The 22,503-nt window shown below is 47.9% G+C and overlaps 8 protein-coding genes across 8 annotated transcripts; 6 read left to right on the plus strand and 2 right to left on the minus strand.

Moving 5' to 3' along the window:
• Positions 1-1,729: 1,729 nt before the first annotated feature.
• Positions 1,730-2,894, plus strand: F5891DRAFT_1140816 (kinase-like domain-containing protein; the record flags this gene model as incomplete). Its single annotated transcript, XM_041364900.1, has 8 exons — positions 1,730-1,865; positions 1,923-2,046; positions 2,110-2,166; positions 2,214-2,402; positions 2,451-2,481; positions 2,532-2,569; positions 2,620-2,835; positions 2,885-2,894. Coding segments are annotated over exons 1-8 (708 nt in total), but the record flags the coding sequence as incomplete, so codon positions are not given.
• Positions 2,895-3,083: 189 nt separating this feature from the next.
• F5891DRAFT_41945 (kinase-like domain-containing protein) lies at positions 3,084-6,030 on the plus strand. Its single transcript, XM_041371761.1, has 16 exons — positions 3,084-3,208; positions 3,264-3,311; positions 3,364-3,549; positions 3,607-3,637; positions 3,693-3,730; positions 3,778-3,927; positions 3,988-4,002; positions 4,059-4,277; positions 4,333-4,701; positions 4,764-4,820; positions 4,873-5,058; positions 5,116-5,146; positions 5,199-5,236; positions 5,284-5,517; positions 5,574-5,917; positions 5,975-6,030. The coding sequence occupies exons 1-15, from the start codon at positions 3,164-3,166 to the stop codon at positions 5,814-5,816; spliced, it is 1,890 nt and encodes a 629-aa protein (XP_041229929.1). The 5' UTR covers positions 3,084-3,163; the 3' UTR covers positions 5,817-5,917; positions 5,975-6,030.
• Positions 6,031-6,159: 129 nt separating this feature from the next.
• Positions 6,160-6,879, plus strand: F5891DRAFT_1014311 (uncharacterized protein; the record flags this gene model as incomplete). Its single annotated transcript, XM_041360826.1, has 1 exon — positions 6,160-6,879. A coding segment is annotated over one exon (579 nt), but the record flags the coding sequence as incomplete, so codon positions are not given.
• Positions 6,880-6,891: 12 nt separating this feature from the next.
• Positions 6,892-11,171, minus strand: F5891DRAFT_41974 (uncharacterized protein). The gene is made up of 9 exons (XM_041371763.1): positions 10,625-11,171; positions 10,222-10,565; positions 10,060-10,173; positions 9,466-10,011; positions 9,274-9,406; positions 9,020-9,162; positions 8,783-8,942; positions 8,113-8,731; positions 6,892-8,050 (listed from the first exon to the last, which is right to left on the minus strand). Exons 1-9 carry the CDS (start codon positions 11,073-11,075, stop codon positions 7,336-7,338), a joined length of 3,225 nt encoding a protein of 1,074 aa, XP_041229931.1. The 5' UTR covers positions 11,076-11,171; the 3' UTR covers positions 6,892-7,335.
• Positions 11,172-11,286: 115 nt separating this feature from the next.
• Positions 11,287-12,399, plus strand: F5891DRAFT_41988 (uncharacterized protein). Its single transcript, XM_041371764.1, has 2 exons — positions 11,287-11,393; positions 11,453-12,399. The coding sequence occupies exon 2, from the start codon at positions 11,556-11,558 to the stop codon at positions 12,246-12,248; it is 693 nt and encodes a 230-aa protein (XP_041229932.1). The 5' UTR covers positions 11,287-11,393; positions 11,453-11,555; the 3' UTR covers positions 12,249-12,399.
• A 3,934-nt stretch (positions 12,400-16,333) lies between these two features.
• Positions 16,334-17,780, plus strand: F5891DRAFT_1014321 (uncharacterized protein). Its single transcript, XM_041360827.1, has 6 exons — positions 16,334-16,492; positions 16,593-16,632; positions 16,764-16,793; positions 16,847-17,075; positions 17,125-17,226; positions 17,276-17,780. Exons 1-6 carry the CDS (start codon positions 16,461-16,463, stop codon positions 17,380-17,382), a joined length of 540 nt encoding a protein of 179 aa, XP_041229933.1. The 5' UTR covers positions 16,334-16,460; the 3' UTR covers positions 17,383-17,780.
• Positions 17,781-18,381: 601 nt separating this feature from the next.
• On the minus strand, positions 18,382-21,119 carry F5891DRAFT_1014325 (MFS general substrate transporter). The gene is made up of 10 exons (XM_041360828.1): positions 20,904-21,119; positions 20,414-20,855; positions 20,328-20,358; positions 20,171-20,278; positions 20,004-20,117; positions 19,735-19,932; positions 19,532-19,682; positions 19,332-19,481; positions 19,053-19,274; positions 18,382-19,000 (listed from the first exon to the last, which is right to left on the minus strand). Exons 2-10 carry the CDS (start codon positions 20,681-20,683, stop codon positions 18,679-18,681), a joined length of 1,566 nt encoding a protein of 521 aa, XP_041229934.1. The 5' UTR covers positions 20,684-20,855; positions 20,904-21,119; the 3' UTR covers positions 18,382-18,678.
• Positions 21,120-21,153: 34 nt separating this feature from the next.
• On the plus strand, positions 21,154-22,503 carry F5891DRAFT_42068 (uncharacterized protein). Its single transcript, XM_041371768.1, has 4 exons — positions 21,154-21,596; positions 21,649-21,840; positions 21,892-21,959; positions 22,009-22,503. Exons 1-4 carry the CDS (start codon positions 21,282-21,284, stop codon positions 22,406-22,408), a joined length of 975 nt encoding a protein of 324 aa, XP_041229935.1. The 5' UTR covers positions 21,154-21,281; the 3' UTR covers positions 22,409-22,503.

Consider the following 22,503-nt stretch of genomic DNA (forward strand, 5'->3'; position numbering starts at 1 on the left):
ATCCATAAATCTTGCTGGATCCCTCTTGACCCCAGGAATTTGGTGGTGAATATTTGAATGAGGGTTATTATAACGGTTATTGGGATCCAGAATCATCGGTATCGTGTTGTAATCACGTGTTGGAAATAGTGCGCCAGTGGCAGAATTATAATACCGCCGCATCTCAGCAAGTCATCTCAGTTCATCATTTGCAACTGTGATACGCTGGCCTCCCTCCTTCACTCGTCCAGCATATCCATGATCATTAATTGAATATCTTACCAATCACAGATACCCTGGATATGAAGCAAAAAAAAAGCGCGAACAAGAGCCACCATCGCCCTGGGCCGTATACCTCCGCCCTAGTTACCTCAGTCTCACAGGACTGCTGATGTCGGTAAGCACCCTCAGATATGTAGGAAATCCTACCGAGTCATTCTTACGCATGTCTAGGGTACCGTGATTTTCATCCGCCCCGCCTAGGACAGGATATCTTGTCTGACAAACATATAAATGACGGATTCTTGTTACTGCTTCCCGTGCCTGTAAGCTTGAGATTGATCGATGCTGTTTAATGGCTGATGATGATTAGGATGAGCACCAAAGCGCTGCAGTCATATTTCTACAGCAGGATGCACAGGGTGGCCGCATGTTCGATCAGAGCGTGCTTGCAGACCTCGAGCACCCATGAATGATATCTTTACTTGGAAGGAAAATAGTGCGGTTTCTATGCAGTACGCCCAATATGTCGGTACTGAACTTGTTCCAAGGGTTTCATAGGTCATCAACATTCAAGATTCCCTCACGAGTGACCATGAGCGATTGAGAGCGATAATTCAACGGATTCTGATACTCATACCACTGCAGGCACGATACAGTGCACAACGAAGGTCACAACCTGCGACGCGAACATCAGGTTGAATATTGACTACCGTTTTTGTGTTGAACCCAGAACCCAACTTTGCCGGTTGCAACGCGCAAGCAACGTTGTGCAGCGCTCATTATGAAATGAAATTGAACTTGTTTGTTCTTCCTGGACAAGTCTGAATTCAGAACCATACACCTCCAATGATTCGTATTTGATCGGGATATGTTGACCCCTACCTCCCCAAAAGTCTATATTTCCCGCACTACCATGTGACACACCAAGATTGTGCTGTTTGTTGTTAGTAGGCAGACCGCGACAGTTTTTGTCATCGAGACTCAGGCAACCGTCAAGCTTTCAAAATTTCAAGTTTCGATAGGCCATTAATTTAGACAGCACGTGCTAACCTTATGTGCTTCGAAAGTTATCCGGAAGGCTGGCCGAATCATTGATCTGGCAGCACTTAAATGCGGTACCCTTCTTCCACGATGATGATCCAAAAGTGTTACCCGTCATGCAAGCACATCAACAGTGATTGGAGGTTGTGTTGCGATACATGATTGTGCAAGAACATGGCTCGTGCATTTGTCGTTGACTAGTAGAGAGTAGACATCTTAGCGTCGGTGCATGTATATGACGTCATCTTGCTCAAGCGCTGAAACCTTGCGCCATAACTTCAAGACTGACACAGTGTCCTTCATCAATTCTATCAAGTGAGTAGTACTGGTCAAATTGTCAGTTTCATATAGTATGACGTGTCCGCTCCTTCAAACAATATGGCTCTCGAACATGCATATTATGAACACTAGTACTACTACACGTGCTAAGCGCTAAGTCACGGTAACATAATAACACGTTGATAACACGAACCCTAAGTCCAAGGCTCTTCTATATAAGCTCAACTTCGGCATGTAACGCACTAGCACCCAACTTCCTTACGAACACCGTCTCCGTCTGCAACGTAGCCAAATATTGGCATGACCTGTCTTGTGCCTGAAGAGCTTCAGATTTTTCCTCTAACGTGCCTTATTTGAAAATCAAATGTGTTTTGGGACTCTTGGCTCATCATATTTTGCAGCGATGCCGCCACTGACTTCACACCTCAACTTTCTGATCCTGAGAAGCTTGGAACTTCGTGTGGATCTGGGTCCTTTGGTGAGGTTTTTCAGGGTATTGTCGAGACAAGTAATGGCAAAGTGAAGGTCTGTCCGAGTCAGATCAACCCGAGTTCATCATCCGTCCATCTAATGAATGACCATCATCAGGTCGCAGTGAAGGTATTCAAGATTGATCCTTCGAGAGCTACGGACAAAATTGAAAATGTCAGTTGTCTGGGTTCAAATTTTACTTCGCTGAATGGTCTATGTAGGCAATACGTCGAGAACTCAAAGTGTGGCTTAGACTGAAACACCAGACCATCGTTCCGCTACTTGGCTTCGCATACGTTAATTCCTCATCCAAGTTCCCAGCTCTCGTCTCCCAATGGATGCCATCTGGAACGTTATCCGTCTACCTCAAAGAAGCTACCACCATTACTGCTTTTGCTAAAGTTGCATTGGTGAGTTCTCTTCTCAACATTACATCGAACAAGAATTCATGCTACTAGGTCAAGGGTGTTGCTGCTGGCCTCGATTATCGTTTGTGGATTTCTATCATGTCTTCCATTTCGTTCTTGACGCCTATTCAGTCCAATCAACGAATGTTGTTCACGGGGACCTTCACCCCGTATGTACGGTCGTCTCTTTGCGGATCCTACACTCATCCCCAGGCCTCAGGGAAATGTCCTCATAGATGCTTCGGGTAATCCATGCCTAACTGATTTCGGCCTTGCAACAATCGAAGGAGAAGCAGATTTGCAGTTGAATCCGACCACCGTCGCACGCATTTTCGATTCTCGATGGCGGGCGCCTGAAGTCCTTGGACTGGAATGTAATCCTCAAAAACCGACTTTCATGAGTGATATCTATTCTTTCGGTGGTATCATGTTATATGTACGATCTCTCTGTTTTTGCAGCTCTATCCTAAGTTTTCTCATCTCAGATTGTCTCGGGGGATATACCATGGAAAGAGAAGCAACATGTTCAAATCTGCGTCGCGCTATCGAATAAAGTCTTACACGCACGTCCCAAAAACATCCTCGACAATCACTGGAACTTGATTCAGAAATGCTGGTCATGGGAAGCGGGTCATCGCCCGAGCGCCACGAAAGTTCTTCAATATATCGACCAGTTTAAGGTTCCCGCCGGTCAGGGGCTGGTGGACCTGACGGGTCAGATCATTGGTCCAATAGCCGACGTTGTCGCTGCAGGTGATTTCGGAATGGCTTACAAATGTGAATGGACACGACCGACAGGTCCTATGAAGGTCTGGGCAATGCTAGTACACATTGCTGATATATTTATTGATCATCGCGCTGCAGGTTGCAGTAATAGTCATCAAGGTTCACGTATTAGAGCTATATTTACAGGTGTGAATTTGCTAAGTCTGCTGTTATGCGCAGCTTATCGTTGATTTGATAGAGCTTTCGACAGGTGGCTGAGAACTGTGCTGTCCTCATGCACGACAACATCGTTCCTGTGTTTGGGATGACAGAAGAATTTGGGTCATCTCCAGCTTTGGTTCTTCCATGGTTCCAGACCGGTACACTGCTCTGTCTCATCGCGGGACAGGGTGCTGCGTTGAACATCAGGCCGAGGCTAAATTTAGTGAGTCGCCTGTTTAGGTATAACTTCTGTATCTTAACTTAGTTTTCGTGCCGTTAGCTTCATGGCGTGATCTCTGGCCTTTGCTATCGTTCGTCTTTCATTCGTTCAAAGCTTGATTCCACTGATATGGTTGCCATTATTAGTTCATGAGTTGGGGGTGGTACATGGGGACATCACGAGTGTTCGTTCATCTTTTTGACGTGAAACTTTTCTGACGGCGAGTTTCAGTCTAACATTCTGGTTGACGTCAAGGAAGGAGAATATGTAGCGCGTTTAACAGGCTTCAGTCTGGCAACAATCTTCAGTGGCCGTTCAAGGGACCACACAATCAGATCAAATGATGGTACCATCAGGTGGACCGCGCCTGAGTTGCTGAAGGTACATGACCAACCTATTAACAGTGCACCGACCGCGCAAAGTGACATATATTCATTTGGTCGCGTCATGTTTCATGTGAGATTTATAGATCCCGAATACTCCGCACCTCTGACGTGATCGCCTGTGCGCAGGTGTTAGCACTGGTCATTCCTTGGAATGATATAAATGACATTGTAGTTCTTCAAAGAATTCTCGGAGGAGAAGACATTCCTCGTCCTGCGACACCCGATATGACAACAGCACGCTGGAATGAGATTGCGCAGTGTTGGTCGCCTGATGTATCTGCTCGTCCTTCTGCCACAATGGTCACGAGCTTCTTGAGGAGCGAACTAGAAAATTTGACGAGTAACGTATGTTTATGGGTAGTCTCTTCGCGCGGGACCAGATCCTCACGTTCTCTCACAGGATATCTCCGCTGGCGAAATGAGAGAAAGTCATTCAAATGCAATGTTTGAGGCAGAACAAGGAAATACATCCATCAATACATCCATCAATACCTCCAAATCCAAGGCCAAGCAAAATGGAAGGGGTCAACGTATTTCGGCAGACGATCTTTTCACGCTCTCAGGCTCCCAAAGAGGACTTCCCCCGGGGAGAACAGTGACTACTACGGCAGCGCGTTCCGACACTATCTATGATGACCCCGGAATACAACTGGTAGCAGAAAATCTGACAGGTCAGATCTTCGGTGGAATAAATGACTATGTTGCCAGTGGTGCATTCGCAAACATTTACAGATGTGAATGGAGACAACCGTCGGGCCCCGTCAAAAAGGTCTGGCCAGTGGGCAGTGCTGGCGTCACTTGCTGATTAGCCTGTCCATTATCGCACTATAGGTCGCAGTAAAAACCTTCAGGTACCAAATGGATCCCGCCTCAGAGCAGGACTTAAGAGTAAGGGTCAAATTTTTTCTGTTCTGAACACTGTTTTATGTGGATTCGCTAGAGGTTTCGACGAGCAACTGGAATATGGGCACACCTCGTCCATAACAATATTGTCGCATTTTATGGAACGGCAGAGGGGTTCGGACCAACCACAGCCCTTGTCTCCCAGTGGTTTCCGGACGGCACGCTGTCCCATCTGATCAGAGAACAGGGTGCTACATTGACCATCAAGTCTAAATTGAAGCTGGTAACTTAGACCTGTTTAGCTGCAATGAACCTCAACTGAATTATCCGTATTCACTAGCTTCACGGCATAGCATCTGGGCTCTACTATAGTTTGTATTTCCTTCATGGTCGTCTTGTTTCGATTAATAAATTGGCCGTTAGTTCACTCATTTTCCGTTGTTCACGGTGACATTACGAGCGTGAGCCCATCCTTTCTACATTCAATTGCTCTCACTAAACAACGTAGTCTAACGTTTTGGTAGATCTCAAAGAAGGAGAATATAAGGCTTGCCTAACAGACTTCGGTTTGTCAAATGTCCTCCACGGACGTTTAAAAATGTACGAAATTGAAGGATCAACTGTTCGGCCTGGTGCAATCAGGTGGACTGCGCCTGAGTTGCTCGGGTCACGTGATTCCCCTTCCGATATCAGACCGACCACGCAGAATGACATGTATTCCTTTGGTCGTGTCATGTTCCATGTAAGTGTAAGCGTGTCAAGTTCTCAAATTTACATTTAATGTGTCATTCATCCCAGTTGTTAACTCTGATTGCTCCTTGGCATGACATTGTCGAGTACAAAGTCCTTCAAAAAATCCAAAATGGAGAGGATGTCCCGCGTCCTGAGGTATCCGAAGCGACATCTGACGTCACAGACGCCCGCTGGGGTCATATCGAGCAGTGTTGGTCAATTGATCCACCTGCTCGTCCATGTGCCCTAACGGCTATGAACTTCATAACAGGGGAGCTAGAGGCTTTGAAACAGGATGTAAGCTCATGACTTATCTGGTCATGTAGGAGTAGAATTTCTGACCCTGATAGAACGTCCTTGTTGACGGGGTACAAGAAAGTCATCAAGATCCATACTTGGCCACGGAGCAGGTATGAACTCGTTAGCTGGTAGTTGAAGTAATTCGGTTTAAACGTTTCATCAACCAGGCTAGGATTTCGACCGTATTGTCGTTCCAGTCTTCCTCGCGAACCCTTGTTCCGTCACGCTATACCGCACCCTCTAATCCTCTAGCATACAATCTCTCCTCTTCAGTCTCATGGCTGGTGAGCGTCCACTGGTGCATTGTTTTTATGTGTACTGATCCTTCCACGCGATCAAGTCACTTGGTGGTCCTTTGAATGTGTTGCTTTTCGGAGAGACTGGAGTTGGGAAAAGCGCCATCATCAATTTGATCACGGGACGCGACGTTGCACAGATGTCGCCAGACGCAGCAACCTGCACATTGCAGTATACTCCTCACGAAGTCAGTCTTGCAGATCGCCGATTCAAACTTTGGGAAGCTTCCTCAATCGAATCAACGAGTCTTTTCCAGGCCCTTCTTGCAAAATCGCGCCTGAGAAAGGCGTACAAGAAGCTCTACAGAGATGATGGAACCTACCTTTTTTTGTATTGCATAAGGAGATCGAGGGCCCAGAGAGCACTGATCAAGGATTATAAATTCTTCACTGACATCGTTGGTTCTACGGGCACTGGGACAGGTGGCGTACCGGTCGCCGCTGTGGTTACCTGCTTGGAAGATTATCCTACGGACATGGATGTGTGGTGGACGAAAAACCAGGACAACCTAGAACGCCTCGGAATGCGGTTCTCCGCACACGGTTGTATCACTTCTCTCCCTGACGATCCAACATCCTCACCCGCAATGCGCGCACGTCGACAGCGATCAGAACAAGTTATTCGCCGTCTTATTTATGAGTCCTACAGAACAGGTATCGAAACACTTCGCAGTTCCAGTCCAGCTTTGACTAGATGAAAAGCTGTCAAGCTTGCCTGCACAATACGGTTCTTGAATGTTAGCTTCTGTAGGGCTGGGCCACTACACGTAATACTTCGAGATAACTCTCCAGCTCATTCATAGTCGGTACCCTATCATTGCTTGAATCTACCCATGTTTGCCACTACATATAATTTACTGCAAAGCAAATACAAAGTATGTAAAACGCACGCCCACAACAGACCGAGATCCCGGATCAACATCAGAGCAACAATGCAAGAAACCGTGTTTGACTACGAAATTTGAATCAGACATCCGACCGAGTAATATCAATATACAGCACCACGGCAGGTCTGCGTGTATCGAACAAATCGAAAATCGAAGTCACAAGTCATGTTATTGCAAAATGCATGTCAATGATCAGAGAAAGATGTCGGTGATGTGTCGTAGCAGGGGTTGTCAGAAGTAAGGTGGTTAGAAACATGATAATGGGAAAAGGGAAGGGACAGGAATGAAAAGGAAAAGGAACACGACGAAGAACAGAGGCGGGAATCGGAGAGAAAAGAGAAAACTCTAGAGGAAACTCTTCCTTTTCTTCTTCTTGTCTTCCTTCTTCAAAGCAATCTCAACATGCGACTCATCCACGCTCTCCCTAGCGCTTCCAGTAGGAGGCGTAGACGCACTCCCACCCGCAGTTCCGGTACCACTCCCACTGCTCGCCAGACTCACGTCTCGTACGTGAGTGTCCCGGCGTAAAACCCCAGGCAGTTTCGGAGCTTTACCGCTAAGACTTATCTTCCTCGCAAGTCTCTGGATATTGTGCGTCGAGAGGGCTCTCCTAGGTTCAGGCGAAGTCGCCCGCGGAGGCGTGGTCGCTTTCGCATCAAACGTAACATTCGCGCCATGCACATGCGCAGGTATGGCTGAACGCTCTGGATGGCTGTGAGTAGAAGGTGAGTCGGACATGGATACCGTCGTCGGGAACGTTTGGAGTAGGTCCTCAGAGATGGGGAATGATATCGGTGCGCTTGGTTTGGCTGGTAGGGATACTGGGACGACCTGGGGAGAATCGACGGCGACAGGCTCTTCGACTGCTGTGCTCCGGGTTTCAGATTCGGGTACGTCTACAACAGGGGCATCGTCATCGGCATCGTATCCAGCTGGAGCTTTGGGATCTTCGGACGCGCTGATCTGGTCTGCCCACATGGATGCAAAGAGGCCATTGAGTTCAAGAAGCTCCCTATGTGAGCCCTGTTCAACGATCCGTCCATCCTTGAGAACCATAATTCTTCAAAAGAAAACAAATCAGCACCGCATCACCAAGAAAGCACACTCAAGAAAACCACTCACACATCAGCCCCCTTAATCGTACTCAACCGATGTGCAATACTCAAACAACTCCTGCCATTTACAAGTCTCCCAAGCGCACCCTCCAACACCCCGCGCTCTGTCGCACTGTCCAACGCACTAGTAGCCTCATCCAAGAGCAACACCTTCGGGTTCTTCACCATAGTCCTGGCAATCGCCACCCGTTGCTTCTCACCACCGCTCAGCCTCACGCCCCTCTCCCCGACCTTCGTCTCATATCCCTCTGGGAAACTCATGATACGGTCATGCATCTGAGCAGCTTGGGCGCTTGAGATGATGGTGCTTTCATCAGGGGGAGTGGTGGATGGTTGGCCATAAGCGATGTTATACCCGATGCTGGCATTGAAGAGTACGGGGTCTTGGGGTACGACGCCCATTGCGCGACGCAGGCTTGAAAGCGTCACTGTGCGGATGTCTTGACCGTCAATTAGGATACGTCCTGAGCCGGGTTGGAGGTCGTAGAAGCGGTAGAGGAGGCGCAGGATGGTGCTTTTGCCTGCTCCGCTTTCGCCGACAAGGGCTACGCGCCCGCCGCGGGGAACTTTGAAGGAGATATTGTGCAGTGCGGAAGTTTGGTCATCGTAGGAGAAGGATACGTTATCTGTGTTACGTTAAGATGAATTCATGGAAACTTGGAGTAAGGGCTACGCACCAAATTCAACTTCACCGTTCGAGACCACCAATTCCTTAGCATCAGGTGCATCAACCACTTCAGTGGGCTCATTGAGAAGGTGAAGCAATTTCTCGGTATCGATGAGGCTTTGGTTGATTGCACGGTATACGCCGCCGAGGTTCGACAGAGGGAAATAGAGCTGATATGGATGGCATCGGCGTGATTGTGATTAGAAGACGTCAGCTTAATACGACACGAAAGAGATAAGATACCCACCTGCGCATAATAAGTGATGAACACCACAAAGTCGCTAGTATTACTCTGTCCCCTTGTGATGCGCGACGCGACGATCAAGGAACCGACCAGAAGACCAGAGGTGATGATGAGCGTTTGCACGAGGTTCAGGAGGTTGAGAGATACTACAGGTGTGATCAGCATTTGCGTTCGCCATTGAAATGAAACTTTGAAAATGAAAAACAACTTGGAAGCGAGACGCGATTTTGGAAATGAGATGAGGCAAAAACACTCACGAACAACCCTCTTCTCCAAACTCTGATACTCCTCGATAGCCTCCGTATATCTCTGCGCCTCATACTCCTCCCCACCGAAATACTTGACAGTCTCATAATTGAGGAGACAATCCGTATGGATCCCACGCATGTTCTGAGCAGGCAAAGAGTCAAGATCCTCTCCATAGACAATGAATAGCACTGAACACTCACCACATCCCGCTCATTCATCAGTCTCCGTATCCTAGTCCTATACCTCGTGAGCACGACGCTCGCCCAGATATAACTCCCCATCACGACTCCAACCACAGCGCCCAACGCAGGTTCGAACTTGACGACAAACACAACGAGCGCAACACATATATCCACGAGTGCAGGAACCACTGTGAACCCAATAAGCTCGCCAACGCGGTTTATTGCGCTTCCTCTATCGAGAATACGGAGCAGCTCGCCAGTCTTGCGTTTTGTGTGCCAGCTGAGAGAAAGAGCCAGGACATGGTTGAATGAGAGCATCGACATGCTGCGGTCGCTGTATTGCATGAGTGGGATCCAGAGTGCATCGCGGAAAGCTGCGAGACCGCCTGAAGAAGCAAGGAAGCGGAGCACGACGTAGGCAATTAGGTACGGCCATGGGCTTGAACCAAATGCAGGGAATGGAGCTACGCCTGGTGTGTCGAATGTGGTGATGAGTGCGCCAAGTACGAAAGGAAGAAAGGCGTTGACTACGCGTCCTAGAACAAGGATGAAGAAACAGGCCAACTGCAGAACTATCAGTTTGAGTGATGAAAATGCAAGGGAGGTACGTACTGCGATGAATTGCAGCTTTGGATAGCGGGAAGGCCAGAGATGAGGCGCGATGCGAGATAGACGAGAGAAGAGTTCGCGCCATGAGGGATCGACAGCTACTTCGCGTGGGGTTGTCTGTGGAAACGTTAGGTTGCGTTACACTAGATTGACAGCTCTGCTGACCTTATTTGGCTCTCGTACACCTGGAACTGGGGACGCGCAGCGGGTGGTAGGACCGCTTCTGGATGTAAAAGTGCCATATTTGGCGGTACTACTGGGACCGTCAGGGTCGGTATCTTCTGGTTGCAGCAATAATGATTGATGAGGAACGTGTTGCGATATAAGAGGAGCGGTCTCATCAACTTCTTCTGTGTAACCATGTGATTGGGCAGAAAGGTAAACGACACGAGGGAAAAAGAGTGCCACGAGGAGAGGAAGGAGTGCAAGTACACGTGCAAGAGGCAGGACACCATGCAAAAGATTGGGTACACATGACCGGATAGGCGATGTGCAAATATGATGCAAGTCTGAATTTAATTGATTGATAGAGTTAATGAATTGAAATGATAAGCGAGTAGGAACGAACCTATTCTCATCAAGGAGAGGACGACCTGGACGATGTCAAGTGCGAGAGCGATAGCTACTGCGACCTTAACTCGACGTCGATTCCAAATCCCGTCATCGCGTGTGTCCTTCCATGCGCCTAGAGCTGCCAAGCCGGCATACGCTAGCAAACCCAAAACACTTGCAATTTCGATGCCAGTGCCTTTAAGCCAAACTTTGTTAAGGACAACAGAGACGACGTATGCAAGACCATCTGCTAAGAAAGTGAAAGCGCTGATGCTGAGAAAAACAAGAATGAGTGTTCTCCGTGGGACGCGAGATGCAACGACGACGGGTGTTATTGGACTTTGAGTTTGGTGATCAAGGCGCTTAGAAGATATGAGGGAGAGGGTAGCTAGGAAGACGACGGCGGGAGAGGCGACGCGCGCACCGAGTAGCACGGCGGTGGTAATGGGGACGGGTAGCATGATCATCGTCCAAGAATCAAAACCTAGCAGGGAGGCCTGCCACCGATTTTTTTTTTTGATGGACAGTCGGGTTTTGATATAAGCTTGTGGCTGTGCTTAGTACTAAACTGTTGTGAAATCACAACGCGTTAGGCACGCCGCACGCGAGTACACGGAACTAAACGTCAACGAGGGGACTGGCACAGGCGACGACCAGGCTTCAACTGGCGATGTTAAAGGTTAGTAGTGATAAAGTTAAGTGACGCTCAACCAAAATATACGTGGTTGGACAAGCCCGGGCATCAGCTCGGGCAAGAAATTCGATTATCTGTGGTCTGACACGTGGCAAGTAACCCTGCCTCACCTCCTCCGCATTTCATTCATTTGTCATAGCCGATTACTAGGCCTGCTGCGCATACGGTACAAATAGTACGTCCAAGCTGTTTCCATTCCACCCTTTCACATCGAACACGCGGATCATGTCTCCTATTAATCCCAACGTTGTTCATGAATGTCAGCGCTCTCCATGCGCTAACAGCGAGGCGGCTGACCTCTCTTGTTAAATCGTCTTTGACGGTTTTGCCATGTCTCAAAACGTATAATACCTCTCCGTTCAAAGTTCTGTCATTGTCTTGCGATAACAACCAACCCCTTTCGGGCTCGACTGCGCCCCAGCATGCCAAGACCGGTTCAGTCCCCGAGGTCGTCGTGTACAACAACCCCCAACTACGTTACCCCACCCGATGCTGTAAGTCTTTCCGTGACTCATCTAGCACAGGCCTATGCAGCCGAAGTCAAAGCCAACGGGGTACAAGTATAATTATCACCTCATCCTCGCACACCCGTCGGTTACACATCATATCCACCCTGTTCGCACGCAATTCGCCCGCGCGCATCTTTACAGGTCTACAGGAAGCCCTCCTAGTATGTCACTTCGATGACTTTGGAAGTTTTATCATCGTGGTATCTTGTTCATTCTGGCGCAGGCCAAGCCGAAATCAACCCAACGGGTCTGCGATTCTTGTCGGCCGAGCATCATATCCGTATGAAGGGAACAATCCGGTTTTTTTTCTGCTTCTCCCCTTCTACTCATGCATTCAGCCGGCGTTTAAATGTTTTGAAATATCTTTTTGTGCTCAGATTTCATTATCACTTTCGAAGCACAGTATCTACCTCGCCGATCCACGTGACCTCTCGTAATTCCACTGCACGTTACCAATTGACGTTACTCGGATACTCAATGCCGATCCACGTATGCCCCCCTACTAGGGACTGGGTTCCCTTGCTTACCTACTCACTCCGCCTCCATATCTACCTGTGCCGAATCGCCACTCTACTCCCCCGCCGCCTCATGCCTCACCCCAACCCCTAAATCCAAATCTTACTCGCTCACTAACTCCGAGCCCCAAACCACACATACAATCACATGAATCAATCAACACTACTATAGAATTTGCCATCACCATACCAACCAAGCAACCAACCTGGCAGTACCTCGGTCATGACATTAACGATCCATTGTACACCTCGGGCTCATCCCCCATGCCCGAATTCATTTTACTGTCGAATCGGATATGCAATGTGTAACTAGATCTCATCGTACATTTTGAATTGGATGCCGGATGACATCATTCATGGTTCTGTGTCAATCTCATTGATTGACTAGACTACTATGTTTGCGTGGTAGGCCAAGGTATTGTCGGAGCGTCGGTGTGAGTGCTAATGTGGTAACCTAGGTGAGTACTCGGTGAGAGTGGTTTGATATTTTGACGAATATGAGCTTGCAGGAAGTGCGATAAATCATTGCCACGCTCTGACATTTTCCAACACCTACTCAAAATTTACTTCACACACTTGACTGCTTCCTGGTTTACCCCAATAAGACTTCACGTTACACGGGCACTTTGTAAGCAATCTATTGTCGAACCTGCACTAGTATAGTGCGAGCACTCAATTCCAACACAATGGATGCCGGACGCTGACATCATTCATGGTTCTGCGTCAATCTTGCTGATGCCAATCGGGGGCCGGTTCTCCTGTACGCATACAGGAGCAGCATTTGCAGAAAAGTCGGTGAGTGAGTACCCTATTGATGTTTGATGTGATATCGACTTCAATCAAAGTCGTTCGGGCGCACTGATTTAGAACAGAACGTTATAGTCCAGTTTCGTCTCTGCAGGAGTACGGTTCGGAAACGGCCGTACACGGATGATAATTGTGACTAAGTGGGTTTGGCGTTCGGCCCATACTGAAGGCTGGCCGAACCTGGGAGATGAAGCTTCCTGTTTCCCCAGTAGTCCAACCTGTAAACCACCGCTGGTGGGTCATGAGAATGCAGCTGGTCAGGTATAAACATGGCTGCAGTCGTGCACGGACCATTTACTCCCACTAGCTTTGTATAAAGGCTCAGTGGTATTCTCCTGGCCTCCAAACAGAACGAGAAGAACGGCGCGGTAGGGGTAGCCCCCTGACACTAAGTTTCGCAGGTCCGAAACCGCTGCCACTAGCGCTTCTAGCGTCCCTCTCAGCCTAGTCAACAGACCCTTATCTCAAGAGGCGGATGAAAGGGCACGATCTACCTCGCGACGCTCAACTGGACGCTCTGACTTTGGCTTCACTTCGTAGCTAGTCTTTCGTTCTTGTCAAGGTTTTTACCACTCTCTTACGTCGTAGACGGACGCTTTCTAACTTAACTTACACAGTTAGCATCGTCTTGGTTTACCCCAACAGGCTTTCCACATCAAGGAAAGCCTTATAATGTTGACGCCACTTCCTAGCTAGTCGCTAATTCTCGTTAAAGTTAGCGCTCTCCTAGTACGTCGTGAACTGACACCCTCTAACTTAGCTCACACACTTAGCATCGTCTTGGTCTACCCGAACAGGCTTTCCACATCAAGTGAAAGCCCTAAAATGCTGTCGACCATCGATTCATTCCCAGCCTAAACAGCGCATCCGATTTCGGGCAAATTCCCTTGAGTCAAGTCGCATTCTGTTCTATCTCCGCTGGACCTCGTACGTCCGAAATCCGAATCCGAATCCAAATGCACTAGGATAACTCTTGTCGACACTTTCAGCAAGGCCAAGACGCGTTATCACAACTATTGGACTATCTATTCGCAACCAAATGTACCGGGAAGTACTTTGTTTTGAATAGCTAGTCAAATGTTGTGCGAGGATATTCCGATGTTATGTCATCTTGGGACGTCCAGTCCTCCGACTTGAAACGCCTGGCCTGTAGCATGTATATGCACACTCATTAACGGGCCATCGCATGATCTAATGTCTCCTCAGATGAGTAGTACGTTGAAAGCTACTCACGAGTTTGTCAGGAATTTATGCGGCGTCTATAGTGAGACGAGAAGCAGAGGGGACAGTGATGTGCTCATACGACACTTCAGTTGCATTATGGACTGCGCAAAGTCGTATCGCCCATATTCTGGAAGTCATTCGATCTTGTTTATCAATACAGCCCACTTGTAGCACTGGAATTTTCGAGTGGAGATACTAGTGTTACGCTATTTGCGTCAGTTGCGAGAGCAAGTGACTAGGCATGCCTTCGAATGGAGTTTACGGGTTTCCCCGCAGACACTCCCATATCAAGGAACAGAGGGTTGTACAACTGGTGCAATGAAAAAAGTAAGTTGATGATGAGTGCAGACCTTCAAGTCGTTTCATTGAACTATGACGGAAACCGACTGATTCTCACAAGTCTGTATCTCTGTACAGGTATCATCAGTACGTGAACAAAGTTAACTTCAGCATGCTTATCTCGCAAAAGGTCCGTTCGGGATTTCACATAGATATTGAAATGAAAACGCACTCAAGATGACGCCGACTTTGCAATTGAAGCTTTGCGGGGTGACTGACCCTTTTAGTATACGGTGTGGACCGGACTTGCTGTATGCCGCACTATCTATCAGAGTTGCAGGTATCCGGAACTAGATGAGACGAGCAATAGAATTGGATGCCTTGATAACACTTTTGTTGTTGTCAGGACAGCAGCGCGCGGACTCGCTCTTCTATACATAAATCAGTAGCTGCTTCCAGGTGTTTCGCCGTGTTGTGTAGAATGAATTGAAGGTCCCTCATGTGGATCGATTCCTTTTGATAGAAGGGATGCTGATCAATATCGGGGTCGTCTGGCGCAGGGTGATGACCATTGGAATCAACGAGTTTACAGTCTCTGGATTCAAAATTTGGACCGTGCCCAGACGGTGATAGCTGGTACAAGGCGCGGGGGCAAGTATGTCCTGGGAATCTGAGTGTTTGTGACTATGTACGGCGGATGCCGATCTGGCGTAATGAAATTTCCCCTGATTTGAACGATTTGAGTTTGATCGTGACAGATTATTAGCGCACTTACCAAAACGCCGGGTATCGTGGTCCATGTGTCGCGTGCTCGTAGGGTTAGACAATTGTCCTTGTTGTTGGCATTTTCAAATCGGGTCTGGCTTGGCTCTGCCACAGCGCTGGTAATGATAAATATCTTGATTGAACACCAAGCGCGTTTTTGACGCAGCGGCGCCACTGCCAAAGGTAAGAATGCACTTGGAGCATTGACCTGCAATACAGCACTGATCAGCAGGACGACCCGGGATGTCCATTCAAGAACGTTCAGGAGTTATGGCCACGCAAGGCACACAGCAGTACGGTAGATGCCGTGGACAGGGCTCCTGCCGGCAAACAAAGCGATCCGACACGCAGACCATGTGATTCAACCGAAGGGGCGTAGCTCCTATGTGAATCCAAAACATTGTATGTATGTATGATAGACACATGGCCTGTACGATACGATACGATACGATACGCGGAGGTCGGTCAACGATTTGAAATCAAACTCAACCCTCAAATGTGTTTAGGTACTGAATGGACCACCCTCCGTTAGCCGATACACCGGATATTACTGCCGATAAATATACTTATCCACTCGAACGTTGATAACGCTGCCAAGTCCTTTTCAACACCGCAGAAATCCTTCTACTCGGATATACCCGAGCGTTAACGAGGGCTCTTTGCGGCGTCGCCCGTGTCAGGTTCGTGTCTGATAGGGAATTCAAGCTGATATGAGCCACCTAGATGACCGTCTCCGTCCCGTGCTATAGAGCCTAGATCACAAGGCCTTGAGGTCGCCGTCTTTACCAACCTGCCAAGCATAAAATGACTCTTTGTGGTGGAACGCGGAGGTAACTCGATCAATACAAACCTAATTCGGAAATTAGTATAGAGCAAAGTCATTAGAGTTCAGACCGGAGTTTGAAATAAAGGGGCTTGAATATAAGGGTGATCGTCGATAAATCCTTTTCATTCAAACTCTCTTTCGAACCTCCACGTTCCGTTCCAGGTCTCCGTTTCGTTCAGTTCTCGTGTAACAGTTTTCGAGACTCTATTGTATTACCAGTGATCTCCTTCACTATGTCACAATCAAGTGCAAAAATCTACGTTGGGTCAGTCTATGTCGTCCGACTTGTTTTGCAAGCGCTTCTCTCGTCTCCCCGGCGGAGAGAAGCGAAACTGATACCTCAAATTCTTTCTTTCTTCATATAGAAATTTGAGTTGGAACACCACTGATGACACGTTGCGCAATGTCAGTTATATACGATTGTGACCGGCGGGCTCTTGATTCCCGGGCTGCTTCGCTATGTCATCTTCGTCTGAAATTGTTCTCGAGTTGCATGTTCTTACCTGTTTTCGGTCTTGGGACCTTGCACAATATAGGCTTTCAGCGGTTATGGACCAGTGCTTGACGTGCGCGAGTTATCTTACCCAGTCGTCCTTTTTGATTGAGTTGATCCGTTCAGTCTATTGTCATGCGTGACCGTGACACTGGTCGTTCCCGGGGTTTTGGCTTTGTCACCTACGGAACCACTGAGGAAGCAAACCATGCTATTGCCAACATGAATGAGCAGGAGCTTGATGGCAGGAGGATAAAAGTAAATCTTGCTAATCCCCGTAGCTCCGGAACAGGTGGTGCTAGCGCAGGCGGCGCAGGATTTGGAGGTGGTTATGGTGGCGCAGGCGGCTACTCTGGTTCGTAGCAAGTTTGCAAACATATCAAGCGTCTTGAACATCTCTTCAGGTGGTGGCGGATATGGTCAACAACCTACCTATGGAGGTCAGGGCGGTTATGCTGGAGGCCAAGGTGGGTACGGTCAAGGTGGCTATGGAGGAGGCTACCCAGGTGAGACCGCTCTACACTTATCTTTTCCAATTTTGATGTAATTTCCAAGCCACGGGGTATGCAGGCGGTTTTGCTCCCACTGGTTACAGTACCCAACAAGGTTATGGTCAGCAAGGTGGAAACGGCAATCCAGGAAGTTACGGCCGTGGTTATTGATCAAGTGTTGATCATCTCTGGCACATACATTTCTTATCTCCACTATCGAAATAAGCTGAAGCATGTGCTACCAGCTCTCCCTTTGGACATGACATGCTCTTTTTTCTTATTCACATCCACACCCTACTTGCACATGTCCAGTATTCTCTCCTCTCATTTTTAGTCTGAACTCTATTACGATTCAGCTTGTACTTGTATCTTCAGATATATCCATCCCATGCCCTCGTCCGAAGCACCATCCATCATAGCGCTTTTCCAGATTCAGAAGGAACGACCGTCTTTTTATAAGTATAGGAGACTAATGTCCTGTATTTGGGAGGGGTATTTTAGATAATGTGTGGTCGGGTACCGATGTCATAAAGTCATCCAACTATAACAGGTTAGAACGAACCATGATGACCGAATGCGTTGACCGAAAGGTACAAGTGCTTTGCATTAAAAAGTTCACTCCTTGATTTGGACGCAACGTGTTTGTATGTATTTGGTGGATGTAAAATGCGAACCATTCCTCTACCAGAACCTCTAACCCTAACCACAACTAGACTGGTGACCAGCCAGTCTAAACCACAACAGCTACTGTCTGATTGTCACACTGCCCAAGTGCACCAAGTCTCGTCGGGCAACAATTGTATGTTTTATCTCCTTTGATTGAGAATACGAGGCTTGCCACGACGACGAGCAAATGGATATCTTGTATGTCCGAAATCTTGGTGAAGTGTCAAATTTTGTAGATCACCCAGCGTTGAACTCGAGTTATTTCGGCAACTGTCTTCCGTTGCCAGACAATAACCCGGAATTCTGTGAGGTGTGTAGACATACTAGAGTGTGACAGGTCACACGGCAAGCGAGAATATTCAGAGGTTTTGGTGGGTACAAATATATGTAAACGTGTTGCGTCCAAATCACCTTGGGAGTGAACTTTTTAATGCAAAGCACTGTAAAGCGCAGGGGCTCCAACATATTTAAATTGCACTACGACCCCTCTGCCCAGAGTCAATAAATAGTCACTGGCAGGTTTCCGCATGTTCGCAGCGTAGCATCGACCATCTCCTCGTACGCATGAATTGCTCTGACCCAGGCTACCATTATTGCCAACCAAGTTAACGAAAATACTAAGATAATAGGTAAATAGAACTCTGCGAGTCTTGTTTCCTTCAAGCCTTGTCAACCCGCGTCAACCCGCACACTGACCCAAAAAAAAAATCTCTTCTCAAGACTTAGTAGTCTCCCCTGCTGTCGCTTCTAGAACGGGAAGCACACAATTCGCCGTGTCTTCGTTACGTCTACCTTCACTTCTCACTCCTCCCTCGCATCCCCTTTCGCGATATTCTCTTCGCTTCCATCACTGACAATTGTTGCCTCGACACGACCTCGAGCCGTGTCGGTGCGGTAGAAGACCAAGACGGCCAGCGTAGCAATAGAGATGCAAGTGAGCATAAACCAGAACCCAGCAGACTGGCCGTCATAATTCGACGGACCCCCATTCCCAGTTTGCACGCTCGTCTGGATAGTGCATACGGCAGCCAATCCGACGGCGGAACCGAGTTGCAGACCGCAGTTGAACATGGCGCCTACGGTGCCTGCCATAGAGGGGGGCGTGGCTCGGAACATCGCGATGCTGTGCAAGTTGATATTAATACGCGTGCTGTGAGAATAAGATTGAGACCCACTTTGCGGAGATGTTGGTTAGCATTGCACCAGCAGAACCGATGATGAAGCCTGGGAATACCAATAGCCAGTACTTGTCAGGTCCGTCTGCAAAGGCAAACAACACCAGTGCCGTCATCATCATCGTTGCTCCGCCAAGTATCAGCCATTTGGCGTTCATGCCGCTGAGCCCCTTCACCCTACTGGCAAAACTGAAGACAAAGGCGATGATGCCTATTGGAAGCCTGAAAGAACGTTAGCACCGTCAGATCACTGCACTCAAACACGCGGTCTTTACTCACATGTGGACAGCAGAGGACATGGCGCTCCATCGGTAAATATCTTGCCACAGGGACACGTAGGTGGTGAATATATTTGCCCACCAAAAATATGGTAGGAGAGCCGTTCCGAACAGAACAGAAAAATTCGGAATAAACCATGTGGAAGGCGGTCTGCGAATCAGTCTGAATCAGAGAAAATTTGAACGATCGAGCAGACATACACGGCCGCGCAATCAATCGGCTGGCAGGCCTCCCAGTAAAAGAATGCAACAGTCATGGCGATGGAGAAGATTAAAGGTGCTAGTGTGGTAACTGATCTCCATCCTATCATAGACCCTGTCGTCACAGCAAATATAAAGAGTATAACAGCAACTGACCATGTGCTCAGTATGGTGTGAACAGACGATCTGAAATCATGACTGACCTGTAAGAATTGATATTCCAATAACATCAAGACTCCTGAATTTGGCGAAACCGCTCTTTCGAACATTATCTCTTGTTTGTGAAGGTATAAGTACCGCAGAAATGAATGTGGTTGGTATGATCACCGCCGACACAAACCAGAATACCCAGCTCCAGCTGACATATTCGACGAAAAAGGCACCAGAAATTAAACCCAACACTGAAATATTCGTCGTGAGTACCTAGACCACTTTAGGAAGTAGGGATCGCTGACCGATGCCAATCGCTGACCGATGCCAATCGCCCCCCAAGCTCCAAACGCTGCAATAGCCATTGCTTGATGCCTAGGCTCAGGAAAAAGTCCGACGAGCAGAGCTAGAGCCGATGGTATGGTGAGCGATGCGGCTACAATGATCAAGTGAGCCTTCAGTCTCGTGACGGTAGCGAAGGAACGCAACCGATTCCACTTAGGGCTCTCAGTGCAAGGAATAAGATACCATCGGAGACGAAACCGATGCCGATACAGATTACCCCTAATATGAATTTACCGGTTATGAAGGTGTATTCTTCATACAAAGTTAATCCGACGCTAAAAATAACTTCTGGAAGACTCACTAGGGCTATAGATGTCGCTGATTTTTCCGCTCTATAGATATGATTAAAATCCTTTCGTCAGCTATGAAGGCAGGTCCGGGACTGACCATAAGGAGGAAGGATGCAAAAGTCAACTGGTATGCGCTAATGATCCAAACTGATTGGCTTTGGGTGAAGCCAAACTTCCGGACAAGGGAAGGGATAGCGGAAAACAATGCCGAGTTGGTGAGGGTATATAAAAACTGCGTAATGCAGAAGATCAAAAGCAGAGTATATCTGCGCGCGTTCGAAGGCACTGGGCGCGGAAGGACAACTTCGCCGTCGCCATCAAAGGTCATGGGTGACGAGCTGCAGAGTTTCTGTTCGTTCAGAGTCATACTGAAGACTCGAATGTTGTACTAGTAGAAAGGAGTGCGATAGACAGTTGGGAGGTTGAGCTGGGCATTACACTTGACCCTTTTATAATGGCTCTGGGTGCGGCCTAGTACTGTACAAATAACCACTGAAAGGCTGCCACGGACTCGGACATACGAAACTCCAGGCTATACCCTATTGCCATGTCAGTAAGTTCAATGATGGTATTTGGTTACGCCGGACCTTCGCTAACTTTGAAGTTCTCACTATCTGGGGATAAATGTTGTACTTGGGGGGATCCACTACTAAGTAGCCAAGACAGCCATGTCTTCTTGGATTCCACGAATCGTGATAATCAATATTGAATGGCGCAACGTAAGTGTTTGGGAATAATAGCCCGAGACGACCACAAATGTTGATGTGGCCACGTCGGAGTTGTTGATCAACTTGTCCCACATCCAAGCGAACAAAGTTGACTGGATGATTGATCGAGGGATTTTCATAATTGCCGGAGTTCAACATCTGGCCACAGTCCACAGTCACGCGGTGCTTTAATATATATAAGGCACAAGTCTAATTCGCAACACCTCCTACATTTCTTTCCAACTCCAACTTGCCGTCATGCCTCCAACTCGCTCAGCTAGCCAACAACGCTTTCTTCCAAACGAATCACCTACACGAAACGGCCGGTCGAAACCAAAATCAAACTCGGCTACTATTCCTGAACATGAAGTCATCATCTTGTCTTCGGATAATGAGAATGCCCGGCCCAAAATTGGTTCATCATCAAAATCCAAAAGGAAGCCTTACAAGAGGCCCTTACCGACGCGCGAAGTTTTGGAGATATCGTCGTCCTCGGATGAAGGGCCAATGCTTCCAAAGGCGCTGGGAAATGACACCTCATATTGGCAGCGGGAGAATTCAAAAATCAAGCAGGTACGTCTCAGATGAACTGAATTTCAATTCCGTACTGATAGGAAGCCATTAGGTGACAGAAGACTTAGAGCGGCAGGTCGCTGACCAGCGCATACAACTCGACAATTTGAAGATGCGTCTCGAGGAGCAAAGTCAAGAACTTGTCGCACAATCTCAGGAAATTGATGCCAGTCATCAGGAAATCCATTTGCAGCAGGAGAAACTTTCTGCCTTGCAAGCAAAAGGCATATCGGAATCGACCATAGTACGTGCTCTTTTCTGTCTTTTCTCATGCTCTTCTAACTTGTATATTTAGGATGCTACCAAGTTGGGCGACATGCTATCTTGCGATATATGCGCGCATTTGATGCACTCTCCTTACCTGTACGTTCTCATTTCACTTGTTTTCTGTGCACTAACCTGTTTGTTCTAGTCTTCTTGATTGCGGGCACTCTTACTGCGAGGGATGCCTCAAAGGCTGGTTCGATGAAACACTCACTAAACATACTCGCGCACATCCCGGATACAACGTGAATCGCCGATTTGTGCCTCGCAATCTTCCTCAAGTTCTTAACGCCATTAGTCCATACATCTCGTACCCGATTCAGATGTCGCTGCAGGCGATGTATAATGTTTCCCGACAACAGCAGCCGGAGTATACCTGCCCAGGATGTCGGACGGAGATCACAGGAAAACCAGTTGTAAACTTTGCAGTCAAAGATATGGTTTCGATCGTCGGGAGCGTTCTTCGGCAACCTGACACTCGCCGGGAGTCTTCTACTATTGGTCATGGACAGCAGGCAGGTCCATTTGACGGCTTTTTCCCTCGATAATTGGCTCTAGTGTACTGTACAGAAATCCTTCATCCTTCTACGTTATTCGCATATTCTATCATACGTATGTATACCATAAACTAAACTATGGTACA

Source organism: Suillus fuscotomentosus (genome assembly GCF_016647785.1).
Source record: "Suillus fuscotomentosus strain FC203 chromosome Unknown F5891scaffold_10, whole genome shotgun sequence".
NCBI classification, from domain to species: Eukaryota; Fungi; Basidiomycota; class Agaricomycetes; order Boletales; family Suillaceae; genus Suillus; species Suillus fuscotomentosus.

What these genes read in the sequence shown, in the direction of transcription:
- F5891DRAFT_41974 (XM_041371763.1), bottom strand. Translation starts at nt 11,075, where the DNA reads ATGATCATGCTACCCGTCCCCATTACCACCGCCGTGCTACTCGGTGCG. An exon ending in GTGTACGAGAGCCAAATAAG is followed by an intron (nt 10,174 to 10,221) that starts GTCAGCAGAGCT and finishes ACGTTTCCACAG; the next exon opens with ACAACCCCACGCGAAGTAGC. An exon ending in TTTGGAGAAGAGGGTTGTTC is followed by an intron (nt 9,163 to 9,273) that starts GTGAGTGTTTTT and finishes TCACACCTGTAG; the next exon opens with TATCTCTCAACCTCCTGAAC.
- F5891DRAFT_1014321 (XM_041360827.1), top strand. Translation starts at nt 16,461, where the DNA reads ATGTCACAATCAAGTGCAAAAATCTACGTTGG. An exon ending in GTTATGGACCAGTGCTTGAC is followed by an intron (nt 16,794 to 16,846) that starts GTGCGCGAGTTA and finishes TGATCCGTTCAG; the next exon opens with TCTATTGTCATGCGTGACCG. An exon ending in TGGCGCAGGCGGCTACTCTG is followed by an intron (nt 17,076 to 17,124) that starts GTTCGTAGCAAG and finishes ACATCTCTTCAG; the next exon opens with GTGGTGGCGGATATGGTCAA.
- F5891DRAFT_41945 (XM_041371761.1), top strand. Translation starts at nt 3,164, where the DNA reads ATGGCTTACAAATGTGAATGGACACGACCGACAGGTCCTATGAAG. An exon ending in TAGAAAATTTGACGAGTAAC is followed by an intron (nt 4,278 to 4,332) that starts GTATGTTTATGG and finishes GTTCTCTCACAG; the next exon opens with GATATCTCCGCTGGCGAAAT. An exon ending in CCTCAGAGCAGGACTTAAGA is followed by an intron (nt 4,821 to 4,872) that starts GTAAGGGTCAAA and finishes TGGATTCGCTAG; the next exon opens with AGGTTTCGACGAGCAACTGG.
- F5891DRAFT_42068 (XM_041371768.1), top strand. Translation starts at nt 21,282, where the DNA reads ATGCCTCCAACTCGCTCAGCTAGCCAACAACGCTTTCTTCCAAACGAA. An exon ending in AGAATTCAAAAATCAAGCAG is followed by an intron (nt 21,597 to 21,648) that starts GTACGTCTCAGA and finishes GGAAGCCATTAG; the next exon opens with GTGACAGAAGACTTAGAGCG. An exon ending in TTGATGCACTCTCCTTACCT is followed by an intron (nt 21,960 to 22,008) that starts GTACGTTCTCAT and finishes TGTTTGTTCTAG; the next exon opens with TCTTCTTGATTGCGGGCACT.
- F5891DRAFT_41988 (XM_041371764.1), top strand. Translation starts at nt 11,556, where the DNA reads ATGAATGTCAGCGCTCTCCATGCGCTAACAGCGAGGCGGCTGACCTCT.
- F5891DRAFT_1014325 (XM_041360828.1), bottom strand. Translation starts at nt 20,683, where the DNA reads ATGACTCTGAACGAACAGAAACTCTGCAGCTCGTCACCCATGACCTTT. An exon ending in TTGCATCCTTCCTCCTTATG is followed by an intron (nt 20,359 to 20,413) that starts GTCAGTCCCGGA and finishes TCATATCTATAG; the next exon opens with AGCGGAAAAATCAGCGACAT. An exon ending in CAGCGACATCTATAGCCCTA is followed by an intron (nt 20,279 to 20,327) that starts GTGAGTCTTCCA and finishes CTTTGTATGAAG; the next exon opens with AATACACCTTCATAACCGGT.